This window comes from Zingiber officinale, chromosome 3B, assembly GCF_018446385.1.
Source record: "Zingiber officinale cultivar Zhangliang chromosome 3B, Zo_v1.1, whole genome shotgun sequence".
NCBI lineage: Eukaryota > Viridiplantae > Streptophyta > Magnoliopsida > Zingiberales > Zingiberaceae > Zingiber > Zingiber officinale.
This window is the reverse complement of record NC_055991.1, coordinates 104,804,167-104,823,221: the sequence shown is the minus strand read 5'-3', so window position 1 is coordinate 104,823,221 and position 19,055 is coordinate 104,804,167. Positions and strand designations below refer to the sequence as shown.

The following is a 19,055-nucleotide window of genomic DNA, read 5'->3' as shown; positions in this document are numbered from 1 at the left end:
ATTACAGTTTTTGGCAGATTTTATAGCATACCATGAGTATAGAGTTCTATTTTAGTACAATTTTCTACCATTAGACAGATGAACAGTCTAATCGCACTATTTAGATGTTGGAGGATTTGTTGATAGTATGTGATATCGATATCAGGGGTAGTTGTGAGGACCATTTATGACTAGTAGATCTTACCCTCAGTGGGCTAGACAACAGTGTGGGAATAGCGGAAGCAGGGTGGGCTCATAACCTATAAAGTCACCACTATCTATTTGGAAATGGATCATCCTGTAGTTTTATAAGAGAACTTTAATCCCTCACGGTTGGAGATTTGTATATGATACTTGGATGGAGTGGTATATGAGTATGCTGCTTAGTTGTTATCCTTTAGATGAGGATACTTGAATTGAGCAGTAAATTTGGGGACCAAATTTTTATTAACGGGGGAGAATGTAAGATATGACAAATTCAATCATAAGTGTTATTGGAGTAGTAAGCTTATTGGATTTTTCAGAAATTTTTAAAAAAATTTCGGGATTTAAATGGAGTCTGTATGATATGTTTTAATGGAATGGATTTATTGGGCTTAGAGAAAACCTATTTAGAAAATCAATTAAGTGAGAGTTGTTCCAGGAATTAACTTAGCTTTTAATTGGTTTAATCTTAAGTTTAATTAATTAACCTAAGGTATAAAATTTAAACCTAGGTTTCTCTTCCTCTCCTCCCGATTCTCTCTTCACCCCCTCCCTCTCCCTTGCGATCTTGTCGCCGTCGACCAACACGGTCGATGCCCCGATCGTCGCTATCGTCTGCCTCCTTCTCGACATGTCCGAGTCGTCGCCCCTCCTTCCTCTCACTTGATTGTCTCATTTTGAAATTAATTAAGATTTTTAAATTAATTAAAATTTTAATATTAATTAATATTTTGAAATTAATTAAGATTTGAAAATGAATATTTTGAAATTAATTAAAACTTTGAAATTAATTAGGATTTGAAAATGAAGATTTTGAGATTAATTAAAATTTTAAAATTAATTAAGGTTTTTGAAAATAATTAAGTTTTTAAATTAATTAAAATTTAAAATTAAGTTTTGAAATTAATTAAGTTTTAAAATTAATTAAGTTTTGAAATTAAGTTCTAAAATTAATTTTAAATTTGATTGGTTTGATTTATGTTTAAGTTTGATTAGGTTTAGTTTGAATTAGGTTAGATTAGTTCTCATTTTTTAACTTAAATCAATCTCATCCGTTTTAGATTTTCTAAATTAATTTTCATCAATTTAAATTAAATTTTATGGATTGATTTATATTTGAATTAGATTTAAGTTTAACAGTTAGTCGATTAAATATCTATTTCAATAATCAGTTTCTAGACTATGACGAGGTATGAGACCTTCTTAGGTATTGGAGAAACAATAACTTCTGGACAAAGTCTTTTAAGGAAAATGAATATTAATTTTTTTTTCTAAAAATCCTAGATCTAACTAGTCAAGTATCAATCAAGCCTAAGTCCTTATCTATCCATCCTAATCTATGCAAAAATAAAGAAAGTAGTAAATCAAGTATCAAATAAATCTATCTAATAATGAAACCCTGGATCATAACTTCAATAAGATCTATCAAGAGAGTAGATTTAAGCCTGAAAAATTTAATATTGATCAAATTCAACTTGATTAATTAAATTAGACTTGAAGACCCATGTTTGAACTACTTTTCTATTGGTTCTATTGATTCGATTTACCAAATAGTAAATTTCTTGTCACTTTCATTTTGTTTATTTTGGAATTGTTTTTCCAGACGGGGATCATGTGAAAGAAGGGAATGCTTAGATTTAGTCTCTACAAATTTTAGTCATCTGTTTTTCAAAAATAGTGCTAAGGTGTATAAAAGTTGGACTTTCACAAGTGTGGAGTAGTAAAGCATTTAGAAGAATAAATACTAAGATGAGATTGAATTTTAATAAAGATAAAATATTTTAGAGATTGATTTATAAGTGGATTGTAAGAAAATTATGGTTTAACGACTAAATTAATAATAAAGTTATAATTTGATCATTAAATAATGACTTAATCATATTTTAATTTAATTCAAAATATTAAGACATTTGACCAAACTTCGGCCAATGCACAGATTAGAGGGAGTTAGACTAAATTAAAATGTATTATACGCCGCCTAAGCTGGAGTCAGACTGTATTAAAATTTATCATACGAGGCCTTAATTGCATTGAAAGTCACAGGAAAGAAACTTTAAGTACCGTTATGGAAAGAAAATTTGCTAGACGACATATTTAAAATGCATGATCCAATTCAACAATGGGGGAGGAGGATCTCTTCCTCCTCAGCTCTCATTTGAGTATATTCAGTTCCTAGGCCTCTATAGATCGAATTATTAATTTTAAAAAATTAACGAGTAAAATTTTTTTAATGAATGATTAATCTAACAATACTGATGGATTATCTACTTGATATTAACGAGTAAAGCATTTTATGATTTATCTTAATAGTCGATGAAAATTTTTTATATAATCAGATCAATCATTCCTAGAATTAATCAATATAAACTAGATACTTGGTATTAACTGTGCCATTTTTATGATAATCCAAATATCCAACTCTTCGAACCAATTAATTCTAAAAGCAACCAGTTCACAGAAATTTCTTACTGACAACTAAGATAAATCAAAAAGCACTAATAAAAATTCATCTAAATAGTCAACATTCTTAGGCTCATTTTTCACTAAAAAAAAAATCTCTCAATATACCGTAGCTAAGACTCAAAGCTTAAATCCCTTAGATATAATTGAAAAGTCTAATTATTACACCATTACCTAGGAGCGACTGTGCTTTTTGATAACCTTGCACATGATATTCATGCCAACATTGTTCTGTTTGGTCGAGATAAATGAGACCAAAGTCCTCACGTGATGGACAAATAGCCATTGCATAGAATGTTGTCATTAAAAAAATTTAGAGATGAATTCTTGACAGCGAAATACTTGTCAGATTTCTACCCTCTTCATACAATGGTCACTCTTTAAAAAACAAAAAATCATTTAAAATCTCTCTATAAATGACAATGAGGCTGATTATTTGAATCAAAAAACCTTTTGCCACTAAGATAAATGACACCAAGTGTTGTCCGACAGCTGCTTCTACAAACTCAGCAACATGTTATTTTATAAATTCTATATTATAAAGTAGAACCAATTGATGATAAATTTTTTAGTCTTGCATAAGTGCAAAAGAAAGCAAAGTTTGCTTTTGCAAGTCAGAATGTTATTCACACCCTCTAGTTTGTGGATCAACATCCATTGATCTTCTACAAATATGAGTGTTTATTTATTAAATTAGTAAAGTTTTGATTTATGTAGTAGTTTGAGCAAAGCTGTTACATAAACAAATTGATGTTTTTGCCGATTGATGTAGAATAGCATGTAGTAGTTTTGGCAAATCTACTACATATTATAAACTCAGGAAATTAAAAAACCACAACGTGAGCATAAAATGGTCAAAAACAACCTTTACAAGAAGATACAACGACATTTATAAAGATATCAAATAATATGGTTTCCAGAAAAGGAGTATTTTAATTATTTTCCAGACGAAAAAAATTGAGCAGAATCGTACTTCCATTTCCATATAAACAATGCAAGAAATCAAAATAATTTTCAAAAGAGAATCAAATGTTTCGACAAGAGACAAATGCCTGTAACAAAAGTTACTGCTTTGTGAGTAGTAATAAGCCTAAACAATGAACTTAAACAATGCAAGAAAGGAATTCAAAGATTTCCGTAGTAGATGCATTCTATGTAATATCTTAATATATTTTGTATATGAATCACCGCATTTTATTACAATAGATGTAATTTTAGACGTGATTTAGTATTTCAAAATGAACTTGTACGATAATAAAAACATCATTGAACCTTGCAGGCTTAACATAATATCAACTAATAATATCATTCTAGATTGGGTCAACCTAAAAATATCATGAACTAGTTAGTAAGAGAATATAAATTTAAATAAATAAACTATCACTTATTCAAACTTGAGCATTTTCTTGACAATTAAGACTAATAAATGAACGCATTTTCTCAGTGGATGAATACATATGATGTCCATTGTTTAAATCGATGATCTAAATGTACCTTGCAAGATCATTTCGTCAAGTTGTAAATGCAAAACATTTTCTAAGGTTCTGCAACAATAATAATCTACACCAAAGTGAGATCACATGACATGATTGTTTTTTATTAGGAATTTCAAGATTTCTTATAAATACAACAAATTGCCACTGCTAAAGGAGAGTTAAATACAGGGCTAAAAGAGTTGTTCTGCACGATGTTGCGAGTGCACTATTTGGTGGTGACATTACCCTCAATATATTAAACCATATATAGCTCATATAGTCCCACAACTCATTGATAAGTGACAATCAAAAGTAAAATTCATGATAACTTTCAGTGATTGAAATCTAAAACCATAATCATGCTGCACTTGATACTATAAACTGACTGCTTTCCCATCATTTCAAAAAAAATGAGCTTGACTACTGGAAAGCCAATTAGGTTGATAAACAAGATAAAGATAATATCACTTCCTTAATACCTGATTTCACCTTAAACAGTCAAAACAAAAGGTGGGGCATCAGTTCTCGGGCCAGTAATAGTTCTGTAAATGTAGAGTTTTTCCACAAGGCAATCATCAGACCATGACTCGAACGACCCTCCTCCATTCTCATCAATAACCTCCACGTTAAGCCGTGGCATCTTCTTAGCTAACAATCTGCATGCCCCCAGTGACACAGAGCATGATGACATCCAAAGGGATCGCATTGTCTCCAGTTTATCTGCATTGTCCAACAGTGCCTTATCCCCAAATGGGCAGTCCCTAATTTCCAGCTTGCGTAATTTCTTACAACCAGATAGAATGTAATGAAGACCTGCATCACTATTACCAGCAAAAGCAACAGAGAGCATCTCAAGATGATTTGCTGAAGCCCCAATGGTTTTGAACACACGATCAGTAAGAAGACCAGATATGGAGAGACGTCGGAGGTCCTTGCAGGATTCAACAATAGCCCCAAAGCCAGCATCTAGAGGTTCTAGAGTAATATAATCAGGGGTGCAAGGCTCGATGATGCAGAGCCGGAAGCATGTGAGATTGGGGCGATTATTAGCAATAGTAAGGAGGGCAGAATTAGTCATTTGCCGGCAAAAATAGAGAATAGACTCAAGCATAACGCAACCAGAAGAGACAGCAATAAGGCCATATTCTGTGAGAGAGACAGGTTGCGCCAAACCATGTGGATCAGAAGGAAATATTCGCAATTCTCGGAGGAGTTTGCAAGATGATGCCACAGCAATAAGCCCATCGTCCTCGATTAAGTCCATAGCCTGACAAAGCATGTCCCTTGTTAATATGCATACACAAACAGAAGCACAACATAGTATCAGGGAAATAAAACCATCATATAGACTTTTTGGTGAGTGGTGACAGTACTAATAAAATTCATTCCTGCAGAAAAGAATAAAACCAACAATAACAATTTAAGAGTCTGCCAATTGTGAATTGTATGAAAAGATGTACACAGAGAAAAGACAAACTATAAATAAGGAATAAAAAACCATGCATATGTAAGTAAAAGTAAGATCCTATCACTGCAATAGCTGGATAGCATATCAAAAAGATGAAATTGTTCCAAATGAAGAAAACGATATTAATTAGACGAGGCCATGAAGATATACCCATAGCTGTTGAAGATTTTTACACCGGCTAACCACTTTTGAGAGCTCCGGTGTTTGTATGCCAGAATCACAGAGGTGCAGTGCTGTAAGACCTTCACAAATTGAATATATTGCTGGGAAGTATAATGGTCCAGCTTCCCATATACCAGATAGGTTCTTCAGATGTTTTAAGTGAGCAAAAGCAGATTCAAGCTTGGAGAAAAGTCCTGGATGACCTTCTCCTATGAGCATGCCAATTCCAAGGTCTACCAGCTGTGGAGCCACGTGTAGAAGGCCAACAAGTTTTTCTAGAGGAGTGACATGATTGAGTCTAAGGGTTTTGAGATTGGGACATCTGCTAATGAGGCGCTCAAGAATAGATACATTCATCTCACCATCCAGGCATGAAATGTTAAGAGTAACCAGGGAAGTAAAGGATTCTGGAAAATGAGATATCCAGTTTATACAATTCTCCTCCACTTCATTTTCATGCAGATCAAGTGCCTTCAGATTCCTGTTGCGGAGAAAAAAAAAACACCATAATAAATCCAAGCAGAAAAAGGATACTGGTTAGTAAAAGGAGTAGTAAATCCTATTGAGTTTTCATTTGCTGAACAATGTTAAGAGAATTGACTATCAATATGTTCAAGATAATGGTCACATGCAGACGTAATCTTTTAATATAAAATTAAATATCTAAATTAGCTTAGGAAAATTCTTTTCACTTGCCAATTGTTAAATCAGCTAGGCTGGAGTACTTTGACAAACACTTTAACATTGAGACGACAGCTAAACTGTTAGATACGATGATAAATAATAATAAAATAATAAATATTATTGGAGAAATAACCTTATTGAAATTTTTGAAAATTTTTAGAAATTTTTAATTGGAGCTCATATGACATATTTTGAAGGGATAGAGCTATCGGGCTTAGAGAAAGTCTATTTGGAATACCCAATTAAGTTGGATTTAATTGTTTTGTTTAACCTACGTATAAGAAATTAAAACCTAAGTTTTATTCCCATTTGCTGACCGCCGACTCCTCTCTTTGATTTCTTCTAGATCCAGACAACGCCCTCCCTCGCGATCTCGCCGCTGCTGACCACCACGGCCAACGCCCGATCGCCGCCATTGTCTGCCTCTTTTCCATCCTCTCTGAGTCGCCGCTGCGCAAGTTGGTCATTGGCCAAGAGGGGAAACCAAGCCCTATTTTCGATTTGTGCCCTCCCTTCTCGCGATTCTCCCTCACCGTCGAAGCAGCCAGCGCAGTGAGGCCACCGTTGGTGCTCCGCCCACGCCCCTCTACCGTCTCCAATTCAGGCAAACTCGGGTATGATTAGCTTTGTCGAAGAACAAAGTGTCGCTATCGTCGTGCCCTAGCACTGCACTTGCGACGATGCCGGTCACCCAAGCTTTGATCGGTCGTCGGTCTTCCACTTCTGGCCACGGACACCCAAGGGCCGCTAGCAGACGGGTCTCTCACCCTTCCATGCTCTAATACCAGGATACCACTGCTGGTTTCCTCTTCATCCATCTCGTCAGCAGTCTTCCATTTGGTCTCCGTCAAGAGGGAGCTGCCGGCATAGAAATAGATAAGGTATGCTTTGTATTAGACTGGCAGAGATCTGAATCCCATTTTCTGTTGGGGGCGTTTGTGCTAAGTTGGTTGACAGATTGATGTAGCTTCGGCCATCCCTGTTGGTGAGCATTTCAGCCAGCCAGTTGTTTCCTCTTTACATGTCCGGTAGCATCTTCGAGTCCCTCTCGAAGAGCCTCTCTGTTTCGTCTCCGACCATCACAGCCACCATCTCCAGGTAGATTAGGTAATAATCAAGATCTAATTTCAGTTTTTGGTTATGGGATTAATAAGAAATTGAGTTCATTCTGAATTGAGGAAATTAAAAGATGAGTTAGCGATGGATTGTGATATTTAATTATGATTAAATCTAAATTGCTTGGGAGGGTTTTAGAGATGATGCATGTATAAACTCAATCTAATGAAGTTGTGAAATAGTTAGATAATTAATTGAGATATCAGATGAAATAGGTATGTGTGATCAATTAAGGAAGTGATAATGTTGGATTAGACATGACTCAATCAAGCATATTAGATGAATCGAGCTTGATCGTTAGATTGAATTTTCCTTAATTAGTTTTGAGAATTTTATTTAGCTATTTAATTCAGATGAAATTAGCTAAATAAAATATATTGATGTAGGATGTTGATTCAAGACAAGCATCTCGACGTGAAATTGTTTAGCACGATCGACAGATAAAGACGGGTACTTCTGGACTTGTTTCTTTAGATCTTTAACTTTAGTACATGATCTATTTTATAAATTTGGTAGTACTGATTTACTCACCTTGACTCTACTCTAAATTGGTTCTTGAGTTTGATACTGTATTGCTTGCCCTTATATTTTGATCTATTGGATATCTACGTAGTCTGTCTCAGTTGTTATTCATGATTAGGTTGGTTATATATATGCATGACATTACCAGACCATAGTCTAGTTATAAACTTTTATTTGTGCATTTATATTATAATATGATTATATACGTAGGCTTTTACCTTAAGGTTATTGATATCATATGTAGTATAGTTGTATACTTGTGTAAGGGCATATATGTTAGTGAGATCATACTTACCTATACTTGATAGAAATCACTTCCTAGGGGTAGTATATCCCACTAGGTTATTCTCTTCAAATCATCATTTAGGACTACTTGATCTTGATCCTTTGATCCCGTACGGAAGCTGAGTCGGATAGAGACTGGCCGCGCTGTCGCCGGTGTTGACGGAAAGTCGTGGAAGCGCCTAGGTGACCTGGTACCTCCTGGAAAGGTTCCCACGGGCGGATGACGGGGGGCGATGACGACAATGACGATGCAAGGGTTCTGCGCACACTCAGACAAGCCGCCTCTACGTTAGAGACCAAGAACCAGGGTTAGGCCCTCCAACGCTCAAGTCAGGTACTTTTTCCCCAGAAGAACAGTTAAAGGACGAAAAGTAAAAGACGAGAATGAAAAGATGAGTAAACGTACCTGCATAGAGACAAAGTCTCCCTTTTTATATGGCAGTGGATACTTCTGGAGTCTGACGAGTGTCAGGGAATGTCGGGTCTCAGGATTTGTCTGGCGGTCTGACGGTGAATGACACGTGACATCTTTCTATAGGTCTGAGGAAGGATCAAGAGGCAACGAACAACAGACCATTAGCATATTCCCACAAGTGGTGATTATTCTCTGACCGGTTGTTACGATTCTCTGCTTAATTGTCGTGTAGTGCCTGTCCGCTCTGGTCTGTTAACCTTAGACTGGGTCTTCGTACCTGTAAATCTTGACATGTAGGCCCAGACCTGCATTGCCTGGCGCAATCCCCGGCTTGTGTTTGTTGTCCCATAAATCCAGATTTGTACGTCTCGCCCTGTATTTGCTATTCAATCTATCTCAGTAGATCTAGGCCTATGCCTACCGTCCTGCCAATCGAGGTCTTTGCTTGTTGTTCCTTAAATCTCATCTCGTATGCACGGCCCTATTCTGTAACATACCCCAACCTGTAAGCCTTTATCCACATATCCTGACTCTGGTCCGTGTATCCTGTTCTGCGTATCTTGTCCTGTAGATCCCGGCCTGTACTTCTCTGGTCCATGTATCCTACTCCGCCGGTCTATAATTCCTAACCTGTAATCCATGGCTTGCATATTCCGACCGGTACGTTTTGGTATGTGTATCCTGCACCGCAAGTCTATAATTCCTGCCCTGTAATCCTTGGCTTGCATATTCCGACCTGTACGCTTTGGTCCTAGTATCCTGTTCCGTCAGTCTATAAGTCCTGCCCTGTAATCCTTGGCTTGCATATTCCGACCTGTACACTTTGGTCCTGGTATCCTGTTCCGTTAGTTTATAAGTCCTGCCCTGTAATCCTTGGCTTGCATATTCCGACCTGTACGCTTTGGTCCTGGTATCCTATTCCGCCAGTCGATAAGTCCTGCTCTGTAATCCTTGGCTTACATATTCCGACATGTACGCTTTGGTCCTGGTATCCCGACCCGTAAGTCCGTAAGTCCTAACTTATCATCCTTGGTTTGCACATCATGACCTGTACACCTTGTCTGGGTATACCGACCCGTAAGTCCGTAAGTCCTGACCTGTCATCGTTGGTTTGCACATCACGACCTGTACGCCTTGTCCGGGTATCCCGACCCGTAAGTCCTAACCTGTCATCCTTAGTTTGCACATCACGACCTGTACGCCTTGTCTGGGTATCCCGACCCGTAAGTCCTAACCTGTCATCCTTAGTTTGCACATCACGACCTGTATGCCTTGTCCGAGTATCCCGACCCGTAAGTCCGTAAGTCCTAACCTGTCATCCTTGGCTTCCGAGTTCCTACTCGCCATGTAGGCCTAACTCCGGAATGCCACTTGTGCCCAACCAAACCCATCCCATAGTCTGGCCCTTTGAATCCCACGTGCACATCACGACCTGTACGCCTTGTCCGGGTATCCCGACCCATAAGCCCGTAAGTCCTGACCTGTCATCCTTGGTTTGCACATCACGACCTGTACGCCTTGTCCGGGTATCCCGACCCATAAGTCCGTAAGTCCTGACCTGTCATCTTTGGTTTGCACATCACGACCTCTACGCCTTGTCCGGGTATCCCGACTCGCAAGTCCGTAAGTCCTGACCTGTCATCCTTGGTTTGCACATCACGATCTGTACGCCTTGTCCGGGTATCCCGACCCGTAAGTCCGTAAGTCCTGACCTGTCATCCTTGGTTTGCACAGGTCGTGGCTTCCGAGTTCCTACTTGCCATGTAGGCCTAACTCTGGAATGTCACTTGTGCCCGACCAGGTCCATCCCGTAGCCCAGCCCTTTGAATCCCACGTCCACATCACGACCTGTACGCCTTGTCCAGGTATCCCGACCCATAAGTCCGTAAGTCTTGACCTGTCATCCTTGGTTTGCACATCACGACCTGTACGCCTTGTCCGGGTATTCCAACTCGTAAGTCCGTAAATCCTGACCTGTCATCCTTGGCTTCCGAGTTCCTACTCGCCATGTAGGCCTTACTCCGGAATGTCACTTGTGCCCGACCAGGTCCATCCCGTAGCCTGGCCTTTTGAATCCCACGTAGGCCAGACTTTTGACCTCCACGTAGACTTGACTTCTGACTGCCCCGTGGGCTTGACTTCCGACCACATCCACTATCCGACCCCACTATCATGCGTCGTATCACCGGTGTTTATTATATGTATGATTATACCATGGAGTCCGAGGGAATATTATGACTAAATGGGTAGGATCCACTTGGATTGAGATTGTCACTATTGTACTTGTTGTTGTGGTACCTAAACACATGTTATTAGAGTTGTTATTTAATATATGCAGGGCCGTCTCAAGGTTCTATGAGGCCCTAGGCCAAAAAAAAATATTTAGTCCTTTAATATTTTTTTTTAAAAAAATTTTCCCTCACCCTTTTTTATTCGGACTTGGGACCGACAATGGTGGGTTTAAAAAAAAATTTTAAAAAAAATAAACTATTAATTTAAAATAAACTATTAATTTAAAATAATTTTTTATGTAAAATTTAGTTTTCTAACTTTTTGAGATGCAAAATTAGTAATTAAATCTTTATATTCGAGTTTTGATAATATTTTTTTTTCAATTGATAAAATTGCTAGATTATTTAATCTTTCTTGAGACATTGTTGAACGTAAATAAGACTTTATTAATTTTAATTTTGAAAAACTTCTTTCTGCCGAAGCTACACTAACAGATATAGTTAATAATATTCTATAAGCTATCCATGCATTTGGAAAAGAATTTAATTTTTTTATAAGGTTCAATACCTCAAGTGCGGTTTTTAATTCTGGATTTATTATTTCTCTTAAAACTTTTAATTCTAAAAATAAATCTAAACCATCAATATCAAATAACATGTCATGTTTTAAAAAGTTTTCAAGATTTAAACACTTTATTTTTAAAAACTCATCATCAAGCAATTTTAACTTTTCTACATCATATAAAAAATTAAAATTATCTTCATATATTTTCAATTGTTCAAATCTACTTTGAAGTGAAGAAATGACATGGTCAATAATATAATGAAAGTAATTAATTTTAAAAGATTCTTCAGGTGAAAGCTTCACTTCATTAATTTTATTCTCATCAAATCGTTTATTTCTTCTAATTACACGTTTTTCACGAAATTTTGGTTCTATATTCATTTCATTTGCAATCTCTTTAGCAGAAATCATAGCGGATATAAATCTATTTTCTCTATAATCATTAAAAAAAGAAACAAGACCTTTTAACTGATCTAATGCAATAGCAATGTTCATATCTTTATATTGTAAAAATTTACTAACAGTGTTAACTGCAAATAATATATCATACCAAATAACCATACCTAATAGAAATTCAAAATTTTCAAACTCATATGTTGCTAAAGAATTTGCTTCACTTTTTGTTTTAGGATCATCACTAGTTTCTGCAAGTTTATATAAAGCTTCTTTTATCTGTGGAGCTTGATATTTTATTGCTTTAACGCTTTCAAGATGACTTTCCCAACGTGTTTGTGATAATGGTTTAAGAGTTAAATTAGAAACATGGTCTTGTAAAATTTTCCATCTTTTTGTAGAAGAAGAAAATAATGAGTAAATACGTTGTATCACACCAAAAAATGTTATAGCACTAGGACAAGAATTAGCCATATCACATAGTACTAAATTAAGACTATGACAACCACATGGTGTATAAAAAGCCCTAGAATTTATATCTAACAATCTCTTTTGTACACCTTGTTGTTTACCCTTCATATTAGCTCCATTATCATATCCTTATCCTCTTATGTCATTCACATCCAGTTCAATTTTCTTTATTATATTAATAAGCGTATCAAAAAGACCTTTTCCTGATGTATCATCTACTTTTAAAAATTCTATAAAATATTCTTCTATTTTGATTGGACTTGTTGAAATATCTACACATCTTAATATAAGAGACATTTGTTCTTGATGACTTACATCAGGAGTACAATCAAGTATAACTGAAAAGTATTTTGCTTCTTTTATTTTTTTAATTATAATATTATTTACTTCTTTTCCTAATATATTTATTAACTCATTTTGTATATTATGACCAAGATAATGATTATGAATTTTACCATTTTGAATACGTTTAAGGTGTTCTTGTATTATAGGATCAAATTCTGCTATCATTTCAATTAAACCTAAAAAATTTCCATTGTTATCTTGATAAATTTTCTCATTTGTGCCACGGAATGCCAAATTATTTTTTGCAAGAATTTTAACTATAGCAATAATTCTTATTAATACATTTTTCCAATGTTCTTTTTCCTTATTTATTTTTTCTTGTAAATTTTGATCAATGGTTTTATTTTTAAGCAATCTCATTTCAATATCAAACCAAATATTCATATTTATAATATGTTCACTACTTGTTTCATGACTTTTAAGTTTGGCACTAAGATTTTTCCAATCACAACACCCTTCGTTTGCTAATTGAATTGTAATTGATTTTTGACTAAATAATTTACAACAAAAACAAAATACTTTATCTAATTCTTTTGAATATATTAACCATTTTCTATCATGTTTTTCTCCATTGGGTAATTTTCGAATGTAATGAATCATAGAAAAATGTCTAGAATTTTCATCATTTGGAAAAGAAATATTAATTTCTCTAATTGGACCCTTTTCAACTAATAAATCTATTAAATTTGTATTTATATTTTTCCATTGTGCTGGATCATATATATTTTGAATAATAGTTTCATCAATATTATTAAAAAAATTATTTTCATGATTTATTAAGTCGTCTTTTTCTTCTTCTAAATTATAATTATTTTCTTCATTAATATTAATATTAATATTTGATGAATTTGTTGTGTGATCATTAGAAAGTTCTTGATAGATTTCTTTTTGTCCTAAAGTATTATCTTCCGGTAAAAATTCAATTAGTTTTTCATTTAAATTTTCAATTATATTATTTTCTGAGTTTTGATTTTGATTATTAATAATAAATCTATCGAGTGCGCCTTTTTGAGATTGAATAAATTCTTCTATTTTTCTTTTTTTCATACGTTTCATATATCCAGAATCATATTTTTTTCATAGACATATTTATATTAAAATAATATTAGAAAAGAAAATATAAATCTCTATTATTTTATCAAAATAAAATTACTTAGAATTAAATGAACAACAAAATCTGATTTAGGCCGTGTAGTTTTAATACCTGCACAAATATAATAAAAAATATAAAATATTAAATTTGATTTGAATCGGTTAATTTAAGCAGTTTATATTTTATAATAAATTATACTTAACAAATATATAATAAATGAGATAAGTGCATAAATAGTAATTTGTTTGCGAGAGAAGAAAAATTTTCATACAACTGCTAATAATCTATTTTTCCAACCATATTTCATATTTGGATTTATTTCATCAAGACATCAATAATTTATTATTCATACAGAACAATAAAAAACATTTCAAGAATGAAGAAAAAATTAAAAAAATATTACCTGACGATTAAGGAATGCGAAGGGTGTTTTGTTGTATTCAGGAATCAGTATCGAATCACCGTCGAGATGATAAGAGACAGAAAATATAGATTAAAGAGGATGAAATTTAAAGGATGAAAATATGAGCAGGATGAGACTTGAGAGTACGAGTTTTAAAAACGTTCTGTAGTGGACCAGTGGTTTTATATAGATTATAGAATTATATGAGAAGGCCGAAGTTAGGTGGCTGCAGGCTGAAAAGTTTAGATAATTAATTAGGTGGCAGAAGGCTGAAAAGTTTAGATAATTAATTGAAATTTGAAATTTGAATAGGTGGCTGCAGGTTGTACAGTGCATATTGCATGGAAATCGAAGCGGGCTTTGCAATGTGCACAGTAAAAAAATAGATGCGGCGGCGGTACATTAAATATTACTGTGCACGCCTGCACAGAAATCGAAGCGCCGAAGCCGTTTGAAATGAAACGCCAACTTTTAATTAAAATTAAATTGTAATTATTAAATATATTTTTAAAAAATCTAATATTAATGGGCCCCAATTATATTGAGGCCCTAGGCATTGGCCTATGCCTTCAGCCGGGCCTGAATATATGCCTATGCATTTAAACTGCCCTAGATGGTGATCTTGAGCTATTGCATGTAAACCGTAGTGAATAGTTGAATATCCTACTAGACCCTTTACTCGTTATGTAGCCTCAAGCCTACACATTGGTAAGATTATACCATAATGTAGGATATCGAGTATACTATTAGACCCTTGGTTATTGTTTAGACTCGCGTCTATCTGTTGTTGATTTTGGACCATAGGGTAGCTTGAAGAGCATTATCCTCGGAAGGATTGTTACGCTTATTAGTCATTATGGCTTGGTAATTGTATATATCTGTGTGCCCGACCATCCGTGGTAGAATGTTCTCCCGCAGACAGTGGCCACTTATGCATCCTGTCTGCTCAGGACCATCCGTGGTAGAGCATTCTCCCGTAGACAGTGACTGTTTATATGCCCTGACTGCCCACGGGACCATCCGTGGTAGAGTGTTCTCCCGTAGTCAGTAGCTGAGGTGTTAGATAGCTACCTCATCCTGCCCGCCAGACCATCCGTGGTAGAGCATTCTCCCGCGGAACTATTTAAACATCTTGACTGTCCACGAGACCATTCGTGGTAACATATTATTGAGATAGTCAGGTCTTGTTATTTGTTGGTTATGCATTTATTTGTGAAGGGTTTGGATGTACTGCAAGTACTCTTGATTTAATGGTTCTACCTGGTCGAGCATGTTAGTGGAGGTTATATTATGAGGTATGATTTTGTTTAGCAGATGATTATATGGGTACTCTTACTTTAATGGCAAGTATTTCTCCTAAGACTGCTTCCTTTGATCTCCTTACATGTATATGGTATCATGCACTATCTTTTTAAACCCGCTAAGTATTTTGTACTCACTACCATTACTTTCCCTTTTATTTCCAGGTTAGCAGGTAAAGGATATGTCATGTCACTTGGAAGTCCTGGCTGTCAGTCCCACATCACACTCGAGATCGTGTTTTCCACGTTTCTATTGCTATTTTTGTTCTGATTTTCAGACTGCCGTGAAATAATTTACATGATTGTGGTTTCTGTTTTGTGATGTGTTTATAGTTGGTTATGTATGTGTTGTGTCAAGCCGGGCCGGCTCGCGGTCAGTTGTATTGTTTTTATATTTTGCTTATGTCTTCTGTTATGCTTTTTTTTGTTCCAGCCATGTGGGCTACTTATAAACTGTGTGGTTGTGTTTACATTCAGCTGTGTCGGTTGTTGTTGGCTTGTGAGTAGCCTTGTGACATTGTATAAATGTTTTAATTGTCATTGTTACATAAGAGGTGTTGTCCGATTTTCGTCAAACAACCTTACTCTTGGGGCGTGACATAAACGGTCATTGATTGGGAATCATGTACACTTTCAGTAAACTTGCACACAATACTAAAGATGGAGTGTATTGTGTACCTACCAACTTCTGAAGCAACTCAATGAACAGTTTACAGTTTAGGCAAATAATGAAGATGCTGGTTTTTGTCCGTAGATGCTAAATCTATATTCTGATACATAGTAAAATTTGAGTGCCTCTAATTTTTGTTTCATATATTACTATTATTGAGATTAATGGGCTTCAAATCATGGTGCACTTCAGCAACACCTAGTCAAGAAAGTCACTTGATTGCAGTCTTCCAAGCAATTGGTTCTGACAATCTTTTATTTCATTGAAAGCTTTTCTAGTTTTCATAAATCATCACAACAAACAAGCACTTTTCTCCGTACGAGAGCACATCAAAGCAGTCAAATCATTGGCAATGTTATTGTATAGACCATGATTTCAAATCTCATTTCGTTTCGCCCTATATGAGTGAAACATTTCGTTCCACCCGTGGACCGGCGTTGGTGTCGGCACGCCACAAGCCCCACAGACGCATCGCCAGGCCCAAAGACGTCACGCAGGTTTGGCGACGCATCCGGAGGCATCACGCGGGCCCGACGAAGTGTCCAGAGGCATCACGTGGGCTTGGCGACGCATCCGAAAGCGTCGCGCAGGTCCGGCGACTCTTCTGGAGGTGTCGCGCGGGTCCGACAACCCCTTTGGAGGCGTTGTGTTGGCCTAGAGGAGGCCGCACGCAGCACAGAACAGGGGAACATGGGAGCATGACTTATGTTTAATTAAAAATTTTAGGTTAATAATTTTAATCAACTCCTAGTTATGATTAAGATAATTTAAATAGACTTAATTAAAGTCTAATAAAATTATCCCATTTTCAAAAAAAAAATTAATTAATATATTTTAGATTTAAAAAATACCAATACTATGTCTACATGGCACAATATAGTACCAAAACTATATCATTTAGATTTGGGACCGAAACCTTGACACGAGTCGAGATTTTAAACCATGGTCTAGACTAGATGAAACAAGAAGGTAGGGATCCAGTATTCTAACAAATGCTGGTTTAACACCTTGTTCGTGGCATTTCTATAATGATTATCATTATCTGAATCATTACAATTGAAAACACTGATAAAACGCATAACTAATTTTTATAATACTGACAATTTTTCTTAAAGCGAGGTTGATATGAATTCCCTTGCTGTTTCATTAAATTTAACTACAGAGTGCACATGTATTTCATGCCTTTGATTTTAATATGTTTTAATCATGAAAAGCTACGAAGTTGACAACAAAAAACTTTCTCATAAATATACTAGTTACATAGGATTATGATGGGATTAAAAGAGAGTTCTACTGTTGATTGAGAAGCACTATAATAATAATAGTGATAGTAACATGTTTTTCATGAAAAAAAAAATCCATAAAGAATCAAAACCTCTAGTCTCTTAATCAAGCACCAAACAGCTAAACTGAGGATATGTAAATAATACTAAGTTTTGGCGGATAAAATACACAAATTAACACACAAGTGAGGCTACCTATCCATCAGAGTCAATACAAACCAACAAAAAGCTCCTTGAATTTAAAGAGTAGAAAAGATGCTTATAAAAGGACAAATTAAATCTGAAATGGGAGAATGAATGGTTTTCCCCTTCAAATCAAGGGAAAATATCTCTGTACAAAGCAACTCATAGTAACAATGTGGAGTTGACTCGTTTCAGGTAATCAAGTTAATGGATCCGAATAACCAGAACATTAGACGTCAGTTAATGGTCAGTTAAAAAGTAGATAGAACTAAAAATTTAAATTGGGAACTAAAAATAAGAAGGGTCAAATTTGTGTAACACCAACTGATCTTTCTAGAATTAGAATACCAAATTATAACTCCAAGGCCAGAAATGAAAATGAAAGTGAAAATAAAGAGAAGTAGGCAGGCAACAGGAAAAGAAAATAGAGACTCCGACCTGCAGTTGGCCGCAATGGCGGCCAGCCCGGAAGTGCTGAACCCTTCGCAGGAGACTAGTGACAGAACCCTAAAGTTCTTAAAGGACCGGGCGACAAGCTCGAGGCAATCATCAGAGACCACCATTCTCTTGAGGCGAAGCTCCTCGAGACGCGGCCACCCCTCGGCCATCGACTGGATCCACGTCCCCGCCCCGCCGCCCCAGTCGGCGGGCACTAGGTTGAAATCCGCGAAATGCGGCTTCCCCTTGATGGTCGCCGACCTGACCTCCGGGAATCGCCGCACCGCCGCTGCCGGAGCCACCGCGTAGCAGTTCCCCACGAAGATCTTCCGCCTCGACAGCCGTTCTATCCGGTGCCAGGAGCGGCAGACCAGGGCAACGGCATTGCGGTCGGCGTCAGTAGGGAGGAAAGAGAAAGTGTGCTCCCACACCTCGTCGGGGAAGGAGGCCGCCCAAGAGAAGACCCTGTCCATCCCCGTCGCCAGATCTGAGACGAGCCACCGGTGCCGTCAGAGGGAGAAGAGCAAGATGGGAAAGGGGCGGAGAGTAAGAGAAGAGCATGATTGGGATTTGACGCGAGCTCGGATCTGGAGATGGAGAGACCCAGTGCCTGCGGTACCACGGCCAGGGAGAGATGCGGACCGTCGGATGCGTCCCGAGTCCTTATCCACATGCCGTGGGCCCCTCGACTCGACGAGACGGCGTCCGTATGCGCAGAATCTCAGATCCGTCAAGGGGAACGTTACGGGAAACAGGAAACTGGAAACATGAACCTTTTGTTTCTCTTTCGGAATTACCAAAAGGTCACTCCTTGTTTTTATTAGTATCATTAAAAAGATAATGGGTAATTTTACATACAATCCCTATTAGTAAATAAATTTTTACATGTAATTCTCATCCATGAAAATT

The 19,055-nt window shown here is 36.4% G+C and overlaps 1 protein-coding gene across 1 annotated transcript; it reads right to left on the bottom strand.

Annotated features, from left to right (window-relative positions):
* Positions 1-4,214: 4,214 nt before the first annotated feature.
* Positions 4,215-18,765, bottom strand: LOC121967207 (transport inhibitor response 1-like protein Os05g0150500). Its single transcript, XM_042517287.1, has 3 exons — positions 18,147-18,765; positions 5,737-6,229; positions 4,215-5,385 (listed from the first exon to the last, which is right to left on the bottom strand). The coding sequence occupies exons 1-3, from the start codon at positions 18,617-18,619 to the stop codon at positions 4,609-4,611; spliced, it is 1,743 nt and encodes a 580-aa protein (XP_042373221.1). The 5' UTR covers positions 18,620-18,765; the 3' UTR covers positions 4,215-4,608.
* Positions 18,766-19,055: the final 290 nt, after the last annotated feature.